This window comes from Notolabrus celidotus, chromosome 15 (assembly GCF_009762535.1).
Source record: "Notolabrus celidotus isolate fNotCel1 chromosome 15, fNotCel1.pri, whole genome shotgun sequence".
Lineage (NCBI taxonomy): Eukaryota > Metazoa > Chordata > Actinopteri > Labriformes > Labridae > Notolabrus > Notolabrus celidotus.
Genome location: NC_048286.1, coordinates 6,546,558 through 6,558,157, shown reverse-complemented (window position 1 = coordinate 6,558,157; position 11,600 = coordinate 6,546,558). Strand labels below are relative to the sequence as shown.

Below are 11,600 nucleotides of genomic sequence, written 5' to 3'. Positions count from 1 at the left end.
TGAGGAACTGCATTTGTTTACTTCATTTTTCAACACCAGAGGTTGCTACTTGATTATAAGTTTGATCAATTGGTAATCAAACTTTCCTGCTAATATCAGACACACTACCATTTACATGTTTTTTTTTTTTTATTGGTCTCTCTCTTTTTGTATCTCCCTCTATCCCAAGCCCAACACAGACTCAGCATATGCCCACTTGACCACCATGGGGTCCAGAGCCTTCAACCGCTCTGCTCCCCGCAGCTGGAAGCCGTTGTGAGATATGTGCTTTTTAGTGATTATGAACTATTGTGTAGTTGTTTCTATAGTGTAGCTTTTAATATTTTAATATTGTACATTTTGATGTAAATGTATCCATGTTGTTATATAATGGTAATGTATTGTTGTGTTGCTGTTTGTACAATGTACTGTTTGTTTTTAACAGAGCCATTGTCTCTGTCTCCTGCCCAGGGACTAGAGATGTAAATGATCTATAATAGCTAATAGCTAATAGCTAACTCTGGTCCCGCTAAATGGCTGTACACTGTCCCTGTCAAAACAAATAAAATAAAATAAAATAAAGTTAGGATTTGGTGGCAAGATTTCAGTTTTAGCGTTTGCTTGTGTTTGAAATATTAAGTTGGATCGATCTTTTAAAAGTCAGCACTTCAAGTCAAGGTGAAAGATAAAAAAATTAAACTAGATTGCATCCAGGCACAGCTCATCCAACTAGTGCAATGCAACAGATATGGCTACATAAGCCACTGAAAACAAGTCCCAAACTTATAAGTTGTTGAATCATGTTTAAGTAGCAGGTGTTGAAAGTTAGTGTCTGGTTGTTTTGGGGCCTTGCTGAGCCTCTTCCTCTCTTTGTATTGTGACCTGGTAAAGACATTTAATCTACCTTTTGAGAGGGAATCCATGAGATAGCTGCAAAAAAGGGTAAAGAAGCTGGAAAGTATAGATCAATACTTTAGTTTAGTTTAGTTTGTGTATGTAGTTGGTAACTGGGTAATAAGTGAGATAATGTATACTTAGCTGGTGGTTATGCCAAACAGAATACAACAACTCATAAACCCCAGCTATAATAGTATTACCAATAGCACAGTAAAAAATGTAACCCATGCTTCATAAATCAGAGTAATCCTAAACTGAAAATGTTTTTTAAAGGGTTTACAGATGAATGCCTAACTGCTTAGCTCTTTCTCTAGTGACTAAGTCCCTGCCAGTATGGTTCAGGTCTGTAGTTGACCCTGACCTTTGACCTCTGTGTGGAAAGGGAAATGGGTTCACAGAGCTAATTCATCCTCTGGGAATCTACTGAATATCTTATAAACACACACTTCCTGGCTGAGTGTGTCCGGAGGAGGGCTGCCGGAGAAAGAAAACAAAAGCCACATGTAGATCCAATAAATTCTTTTTTATCCATTTTCCAATAAAAAATACATTCATACAGAAACTATTTTACAAAACAATTTCAAATGAAAAAATCTTGTTATGCAAGGTAAAACAAATAAAAATAGAGCCTCATATTTTATCTTCATGTTTATCCAATAAAGATTCTTTAGCTAAAGATAGGGTGTCTTCGCAGGTCTTTGAAAAATTGAGAGAAGAATCACATGGCAAATAAAAAACGTAATACTTAACGGGCACCAGAATGCAAAAAAAAATATGACAATTCAAGTGTCCAGAACAATTCACGTCTGAAAAGTAGTTTTTTTTTGTTTTTGTTTTTGTTTTCTTGAAAGATGATAGGCCACAGGTGTGTATGCAGTTGATGCCTTTATGAAACAAACATTAACTCAACCTTTTTCTGATGACATAAAAACAAAGATGGTACAGAAGCAAATGAAGGTGAAAGGAGAGTTTGATTATTTTACAATAACTCTTCAGCCTCGTCTTTATTGGTTCATCTTTAGAAACAACACACTGCACTTGTTTTTGGTCCCATACCCTTTCAAAATAGAAGCTTCCTTACAAAATTCTCTTTTACAATGTACATTTTTGCAAGTTTGACATTTCTCAGTGTTTGGACTTCCTTTAATGTTGACCTGGGTTTACTGTACAGTTGTTGAGTCACAACAAGGCTGACTATGAGGGTCGACCTCTGAATGATAGACGTCAACAAGTTTGATGACCTTTAAACAAACCTTATGCCGAGGTCAGACTGCATGATAGAAGCACAACAGAACACGATCCGGCACATTTACATGAACAACAATGAGGGCTAAATCTGAGACAACCTCCCAACAGAAAGTCTAGTATGTTTGATTTTTCTTTCTGCCATTTACAATGTGTCCAATCTAAGCTGTAACCGCTGGTCTTCAGAAATGGAGCCAATGCAGATGTGCCAAAAACTGCAGTTGCACCAGTGGCCACTAAAGGCTGGCTCCAAAAGCACCGGAAGCCACATACACACCCATTAAAAAAAAAGATCTTTACAGTAAAAGTTAACGTGTTTACAGCCTGGTTCAAAAAACAGTTTTGGTCTGAATAGCAAATTTCTCTAAAGGCACACATTGTACAGGGGGTGAATTTTGAAGTGATCAAAGTTATAAGTTTTTACATAATCAGAGGCATGGCTGACTTGACTTACAGGCCAGCACACCGTAGCTATTAGCGAGGAGCCTTAAGGCCGGCCTCAACACTGCCTCTTTCCCTCAGGCTAGGTCAACTAAAATGTATCAGGTATCAGCGTGTAGTCTGTCACCCCTGTCAGTCAAGTCACAGCATGAATTTATGGCTCTGTGATCGCCTAATCTGACATAGTGACCTCTGTAACAAACTAAAAGGTCATGTGGTCTGACCTCGGCATCACCCAAGATATGTTGTCCACTAAAAGCACTCCCAGAATGATTCCAATCTTACACAGAAATATGAAAAACAGTGATGGATTTTTGGCCAATTGTGAAACTGAAGGGATATCATTAAAAGAATAAAGATTATATCAACCCACGGAGGAGTGCGTTGAAGTCATGTACAGTAACTGAAGTAAAAACATGCATAAAGTGAAGTTGACACAGATCTGGTCTCCTCTCAGTTCACCTACAGATGCAGACAGAAACCTCTAGACCTGCAGCGCGGCTCGGCTGAACTGGTCCGACCGGTTTTGATACCATTTAGTCAGATCACGGGTTGTTTAAACCCGGACTGAGTAAAGATACGGACTCACCCTGAGGGCGAGACTTTCCAAAACACACAACACGAAAACCGACTCATGATAGAGAGTGTCGTCATTGTTTTAACTGGAAGCTTTTTGACACATCAGCTGACCAGAGTGGACTGTAAATGTTTTGTTTGCAGTTAATCCTAATTTGACTGAGCATGCCATATTTCATGAGAACATATTTCCAAGACTATGTACCTTTGACAGTCCGTCTGAAGTGCACCCACACCTCTTTATACTACATAGTAGTAAACCTTTACAGATTACTAAGTGCTCCACATTTCTGTCTCACACCTGGGTCTTTTTAGGGAATAGGATTTGATATATGATATATTCAACAAATAATGCACAAGGATGTAAAGATGGCAGTCATTATGAAGCTAATATATGCTTTTTTATTTATTAAATCGGAGTGTGGAGGAGTCTGCCATGAGACAGAAGGGAGAAAAGGTGCGACTGTATGGATCAGAGCCTTTGTAAAGCAATTCAATACCGCACTAGTGCATTCGCAATCCCCGTTTGGTGTGTTTTTGTGTGAGAGAAGGATCTATTAAACAGGACAAGGCCACTTACATAAGGCATCAGTAAGGTTAACAGTGCATTTACAGATAGAAATAAGAGAAAAGAGCCAAAGTGAAGAAAAAAGGAACAAAAATCCCATGATCAAGACAGTTGCCGAGCAATAGTGGTATCCCCAACTTATCGAGAAATCAAACAAAATGACTGCCTTATGTGTTTTGTACAATACTATGATATTGAGTAACATGAAAGTAGCTGCTCTCGAATAGAATTTTGTTGTCCTATAAGCAAACAGGTGAGCAACACATCCCCAGATCCCATGCAACTTCTGTTATAATGGCGATAACTGTTTGTGTACAACCATTGTTTTTTTTCTTTTTAGATACAGAGCTTACACAGTGGACAACAAAATGAGCTTTATAGCATGTATGTTTTGAGACAGGCTACATAATACATTGCACATTTAATAGCTGCACTAAACAAAACGACCTCTCATGTTTGAATATGGAGCTGCAGTTCCTCCTCCGCACAGAAAGTGGGCGCTCTCTAGCAAACCTGCTCCACAACACAACCCCGTTTCTTCCCCCACGCCACAGCCGACAGACTCAAACAGCACAAACACAACCCCTTTTAATGCTTGCATTCACTCTCAGTGAGACCACACGTATCCCCCCGCCCAAAAGACATCATCCTCTCTGTGTCATTCACTCGCGGTTCCACAATGCAAGCTCCATCCACTCCAGAAAGCCAGCACAGGCATCCAGTCGCAGGCACTCACAGTCCCCCATGCGCACAGGCAAACACACTGTCATTGGAGGGAAGAAGGGCACCCCCGCAGGAGTCCCATAATCCTCCAGGAAAAAAGCATTGAACACCATACAGAAGAGTCTCTTTCCATTGTCTCCAGACCAGATTTTTCCAAGTCTCTCTCTCCTGTCGCCTCTGTTAAAAGCCTTTCAAGAGCAATCTCCACAGCGAGGTGTTGGAGGCACTAAGTATGGTGCAAATAATAGCCTGCGTTGCTTCATCTTTTTCCACTGACTGGAACACGGCCGTGCCCCTGTTAACGCTCCCAGGACACACCGGCCTCGCTGATCCCCCACAGGTCAGGACAATCAACCAGAATCATCCCTCAGAGCTCTGAACACGGCGGCCATCTTAGATGTGCCTCTTCATGTGGAGTGCCAGGTGGTCTGAGCGAGAGAAACACCTGAGGGGGGAGAGGAAAGACAAGGTTTCACAGTTGGAATTACAAAGTTAAACCTTTTCTTGTACTGAGGAAATGTGTAGTCGTCATGCTGCTAGCGTTTGTGATCAGAATAAGCTTAAAGTAGCTACTTTAAATACACATTACACAACTGCAGTAGTCACAAGCACATGAAAACACTTCAGGTTGTACAATCAACTGTACAAAACTGGATTTTATGAAGATGAAACTGCCAATGATGATGGATTTGCCGCCATTTTTCCACCTGTTTGTTGAAACTTCTTAGGGGTGTAAGAAAACTGGTCTAGCCTGAGGACCCACCACCACCTCCTTAATGACAAGCCCGACCTAAATTCCTGAAGTATGTCTTTAAGTGGCGGGTGACAATCTGAGTTAGGGTGCACTGACACACCAACTGACCCAAATACTGCAAGTGCATTTGTCATATGTTTGTCACACTGAAGGTGCAGCAAAGATTTTTGTACCTCATTTTTTTTGTATCCAAAAATAACTCCTAGACCCTCTTTTGGTCCTGACCCAGCAGTTGAGAACCACAGCTCTGAAGTATCTCAATGTTGTAATATATGATACTGTATAGAGTAGGGATGTCCATGGGTGAACTAATTATTCATATTTTAATTATAGTAAGCCCAAAATGTGGTCATATGTGTGTCTAAGCTGTCGCACAGTCACCTGCCACTAGCTGGTGCTGTAGCTGTGGGTAATGGAATTTGCTTTAATGCTATAAAGCTCTACTACCTGGATGTAAACAAGCACAGATGACAGCTAGCATCTGGTAGAGCAGTGGGGTTTGTCAGTATTTTGATCTAGCGCATGGAGATAAAGTTGTATTTATGCTGTGTCTGTTAAACTGGACATAAAATTACTATTGAGCATTTTGTGGGCAATGGTTTTCGAATATTCGTTCACTTTGTAAAAATCGAAGAGTGACTTCAAATATTTTCTCATTTTAAAAGAACAATTTTTCATTATTTTTACTGGTGCCTGGTTGTAATATGGTATTCCCGCCAGACGGGGGCTATAGAGCGTCTTAAAGCTGTTTGCTAACTGCATTAAATAGCAAAAGAAGAAGAAAACAGTTGCGACAGTAGCAGTGATTTTCTCAGTTTCTGAATCTCACACCACCACACGTATTCCTAGAGACTGAGCATGGCTGTAAAATGTAAACACACACGCCATGTCACAGAAACACCAACATAAAGATTGAGACAGACGCTGTCAGTGCAAGGGGGGTATTTGAATACTTGTCGAATAGATGCCAACGATTATCGAATAATACTTTGGCTTGAATGTTGCCCATCCCTACTACCCGTACACATTTGTATGATGCTTTTGTGCGCCTTCGAAAGCTCAACATGTGCAATGATAAACCTTTAACAGCTCATATTGACATTGCCGCTCTCACTCCCTGCACTCTTCATCACAACACCTTCTTAACGATCCACATTTAACCCTCCATACCGAGCTCTTTCTTCTCTGAACCCTTTGACCTTGACCCCATTTCATCAGTCCGTCCTCCATCCTTGGCACTCAATCATCCCTCCACCTCATTAAACCAATCTGCAAACACAAGTGTGTGTCTCTGCCAGTGAAAGAGCATTTAGCACTAATGGAGAATCGTGGTGATAAACTGTGGTTTTGGAATTCGGTTGTATGTTATTATAGGCAGCATGAAATCAAACTCTTTGTTTGAGAGATATTGCTTCAGACAGTCATTAACATTTGGTCTCTTTCAAACGCTCACCTGTCGCAATGACTGCATTTGAATGGCTTTGCTCCAGTGTGCTTCCTGAAGTGTCTGGTGAGCTCATCGCTTCGTGCAAAGCGCCACTCGCAGCCCTCCCATGAACACCTGTAGGGCTTCTCACCTGCAGAGCAAACAGAGGAATCAAAGCGTTAATAATTTGCAGGATGTGTCAGAAGTAGTCAAAAAAAAGACACTGCTGCTTTTAGATTTCTGCTCCTGAACGGCTGATCTTTGGAGGTTTTGTAAGGAATACATACAGAAGCTAGTCTAAAGATATGATGGAGTGAAAACTGGTTTAATTGTCCAGATATATCAAAGAAATAAAGGTACTTGATGCTTATATAGTTTTGTGAAACAACATTCAACTGAAGCTTATCCTTTTGTTTCCCTTTCAGCTATTTGCCACCTGACAAGTCCCACAATGAATTCAAACAAACCCTTATAATCTTTGACATTTTGTAATTCAACCTCTCAAATACATAGGTAGCCAATATTTATGCTCCCGTCTAATCTCCTGAGGCTGATTTCACGGAAATAGGATCCTGTTCGCGTTAGACTAAGCAGATTGGGCTGACTACTGTAAGTTGAAGAGAAAAACAACCTCGTGCCTTGTGGGTCTTGAGAGCTGTGGTATGCAGCTGTAAGGAGCCGCTCGAGTAGACGGCTTATGTAATGGAGGGAGAGAGAGAGAGCTGCAGGAGAAAACAGAGACTGCTCCTAATGATCGTGAAGGCCATTAACCATGTGGCTAACATGGACAGCGAAAGGATGCGAGGAATGCGACTTCTTCTACTAATGGGCAGCACAGCTTGGCAGAGGTCAGAGGTCACGGGGGAAACTGCTCACATTTGAACCCAGGGCCAAACGCCGCAAATGTCAGATTCCCATCATTTCTGCTTCTTTTTTATTCTGTGAATGCAAAGCGGGGAGAGGTTGTGAGTCGTTTCCCATGCTGTAATCTGAGAACTGTTGATTTGTTTGCAGGATCCACATCCTTTGGGTGCTGCTCGCCCACAAAGGAGCCTCCCTCCCCCTCTCCCTCCTGTCTCGCTCTCTGTCTCCCTTCCCCCTGCATGAAGTCACGTTCCTCTATGTGAATTAGGTCACAGTTGAGGGCATTCCTCTTGACAAACTATTCAAAGTATGTGGGAGGGTCTTCAGCACTTTGAACACAAAAACAACACCTGAGCTCATTTTCGTCGCACTTTTTTGGAGGGTTTTCTCTTGATTCTGCTCTAACAGAGGTCAAAAACACACACAACAGCTATGAGATGTTTCAGTGTCGAGCATCCTTACCTGTATGTGTGCGCTGGTGTGCTTTGAGGTGGGAGCTTTTGGTGTACACCTTCCTGCATCCGTTGAATTCACACCTGTGCACCCGCCTCCTGCCGTCCGGGGACCCTTCCCCGCTGGTCAGCCCTGACCTCTCCATTCCCCCAGTCCTTATTTTCCCTGGCGAGTGCAGCACAGTCTGTATCCCACTCCACACCTTCGCGACAGAACCCTCCTTACCAAGCTCCGGTGAGGACGGCGGCGTGCTGCTGATGGCCGAGCCCAGGTCTTCACCGGCGTCTCCCAGTATGTCATTTAAAGAGCCAGAGGAGAAGTCGAGGGTCGGGGAGAGCTCCTCTGAGCTGTCAGAGGCCTCACTGCTGGCGTCAGAGTTGAAGCCACCGGCGTCCAGGTGCTGGATGTCCTGATTGTCTTCCTCGTCCTTGATGTGGGGGATCTTTGGGTCCTGGTCGTTCGACTTGTCCCCGCAGGCGAGCATCAGCTTGCTCCACAGGTCCTCCTGGCTCTCAAATTTGAGGTCGGTAGCAGAGACGTACGGCTCGCTCTGGAGGTACCTCTCCAGCTCCAGGCATGTCTGTGTGGAGGGGAAGAGGAGATAGCAGTGAGTTCTCTACTGCAGAGCCTGAGGCCTGAAACACAACGCTGCAATTCAACTGGAAAGTCCCCAAAATACCTTGTCTAAAATAAAAGGATTTGTTTTTACAGGAAGAACAAACGCTGGTGTTCTACTATACTGTGTTTATTCTTAGCAGCAGCAGCATGGGAGGAGGAAATGCTGTGACACTGTAACACTGATGGCCCTGCTTCCTTTCTGCCAGCAGGAACAAGAGGAGACACAATGTCCTATGCAGAGGATAGTCGAGTGCGTTCTAAGGATGCCCTCTGAGGCCATATCAGGGAAGATTACAAGCAGCACATTTCCTTCTGAAAGCATGCAAGAACAAGGTGCTCTCACCCTCCAATGCTGGCATGAGTGTGAGTGACTGTAGCATAGGTGTGTGTTGGGGATGGTCATGAAATTTGCATATGCTACAGAGCCCCCCCGTTGGGTTAGGGAAGTGCTTGTAGATCTTTTAAATCTATCAATTATTCAGCATAATGTGGATTTAATAATGCATTCAGAGGCATCGCTAGAAATAACATAGCACACCAGGGACCTGAGAGGAGGGAGGTCTGGTTCATGGGGGTCCATAAAAAGCCTGGCATGAATAGTGCAAGAGCCGCAGCGGATTGTGGGTGTATTTTCTTCTGAAAAGGAAGTGAGAGAGCACTTCCTCAACCAAGGGCTGCTGTTGGAGAGCACAGGCCAGATACGAGGCCCGCGAACAGGCCGGTGCAGTTTCCCTAATGAAGCAGATTACAATTTATTGCTAAATGTTATTATAATGGAGGTGGAAAGACTAATGGTGGCCCCAGCTCCGGGGTCAGGCGATAAATCTGCAGGATGATTAACAAATTAGGTAAGAGGGAAAGAAAAATCTGGCTTTTCTTAAACCTTATTAAGAGTTTTAGTTCTTCAAGCCTCTGAAAATATTACAATGAGGCTGTCTGAGAAGGGCATGTCCTGCTTAGACTGCAAATAGAAATGGTCTGCAGACTTTGAGATATCCTGGAGGACATTTATCCAATCATTTTATGAAAATGAGAAGAATGAACCTCAATACCGACAAATCTTTAAGCACTTCCATGATGAACCAAGAGTCCAAAAAAAAAACTGTCAATGAAAGATGTATTTATGCTGCAACAGGGACATATGGAAGTTAAGAACACCAGAGAAGGAGAAAAGCAGCACAAACAGACTTTTTGTGTCAAATGGGAAGCTGTGGGAACATCGTAGTAATCTGGTAATGAGAGAGAGCACATTCAAGACAAATGCTTCTCGTCAGCAGTGCTGGAGAAATCCCAGGCGAGCTTTAAATGCCTGGGAGGGCGACTTGGCCAGAAGCCCGAAGAGATCTAATAGACGACGGAGAGACAGAAGAAGAAGAAGAAGAAGACTAAAGCGTGTTGCCAATTCATTTCATTTCCTAACCCTTTCGCCCTCCCCTCGTTTCCAGTATAAAACTCCTCTGTTCAGGCATCCAGGGGGCCGCTTTGTCGAGCCAAATTGGAATAGAAATCAGTCTCTCTCTTCCCCTCTCTCTCCCTCCTCTCTCTCTCTTTATCGGTCTGTCACTCTCATCTGTGCGTGTGTGTTTGTGTGACAGAGCGCGAGAGCGAGCGAGACACAGAGAGAGAGAGAGAGAGAGAGAGAGAGAGAGAGAGAGAGAGGGGGGGGGGCGGGGGGAGATACGCGCAAAAGACGCACGGCTCGCTAGTCATTCAGTTGCTAAATCTGCAACACAGCGTGTTTTTATTTTGTCACAAGCTGATACGATCTGCTTTCATGGGCTTTAAATATCTGCAACAATATTTTGGTGACTGCAAACCCTGGTCGAAAAACGCTATCAGCTTTTTATTAATTAAAAAACACAGTTAAACTCCGAGTCACGGAAAAATACGAACTGGGATGTTGTTGTAATGTGTTGTGAAATCAAAAGAACAAGAAAAGTAAAACATGGTAACTTTAAAAAGTCGCGATTTTGCTCCATCATTCAAAGTCGACTTAACAGAAATACCACAGGAATATAAAATCGATCCGTCATTAAGGGAACTTGCATCACTTCCCCTACAAAAGCACACGACGTGACTGTTAAGAAGAAAAACTGATATAAACTGTTGCACTAAATCCAACCTGGAGTTACGTAAACAACTTTGACATTTGCACGTCTACCCTCGAGCTGTCATCGGGGCGCAAGTTTCCCGAAATTCCCCACATTCCCTACACTTCTACACAACCACCGCTCGCATGAGCACGGGGCGATCTGTCAAACTGTTCGGATGGATGGAATAACTCTTTACCTGCTGCCAGTACTCTTCCAGAGACGGTAAAGCTGAAAAGTATCCGGTGTCGTGCACAATCTGGAGCTCCTGGAAGATGCTACACATAGGGATGACATCCATTTCAGTCCTAAGGTGCAGCAGCCACAAGTAGAAGCGAATTCAAGCTTGCAGAGGAAACGAAGCCCGCTGTGTTCAGAGAGAAGAAGCTGGAGTCTTGTTGTATTTGCATGTAGAGGAGTCTGGAGTCGTGCGCTTCCAGTGGAGGGTTTGAGCGTGTGACGCACCGAGAGCGCACAACACTGAACTCTGTAAAAGTCCAGCGCACTGTAAACTTCCCCCCCGATTCAAAATTACAGACAACCCACCCCCATGTGATTACATTACGTTTCGGCACGTCTACCAATGAGCTCACAGGAGCGCACCACCCGCCTACCAGACCACCCCTGGCCAATGCTGAGCCAGAGCCGACTCATCCTGTGTGTTGTGGTTGGCGCGCGGTCTGCAGCGACTCCGGCTCCCATTGGGCCAAATCTGCGCTATTTTTAGAGAGGTATATATGCTAGAGGAAAAGGAGGAAGTTCAGTTTCTACTGATTCAAATGTGAGTTTCAGCTTCTCCGGAGCGGCAGCGCACCAGGTAAAGCGCTCGCTGCAGACAAGTGTCTCCCAAACAGACAAACTCGACTGACAATTTTCATCATACACACACACCACGGAAGTCTCCTCTTTCACAATCACACCTTTAATTTGACAGTCTGCACGGACAGACTGGTACTGGTATGTGTC

At 43.6% G+C, this 11,600-nt stretch overlaps 1 protein-coding gene across 1 annotated transcript; it reads right to left on the bottom strand.

Moving 5' to 3' along the window:
* Nucleotides 1-1,828: 1,828 nt before the first annotated feature.
* Nucleotides 1,829-11,149, bottom strand: LOC117826924 (Krueppel-like factor 6). The gene is made up of 4 exons (XM_034703349.1): nt 10,834-11,149; nt 7,936-8,506; nt 6,637-6,760; nt 1,829-4,874 (listed from the first exon to the last, which is right to left on the bottom strand). The coding sequence occupies exons 1-4, from the start codon at nt 10,933-10,935 to the stop codon at nt 4,823-4,825; spliced, it is 849 nt and encodes a 282-aa protein (XP_034559240.1). The 5' UTR covers nt 10,936-11,149; the 3' UTR covers nt 1,829-4,822.
* Between the last annotated feature and the right edge of the window lie 451 nt (nt 11,150-11,600).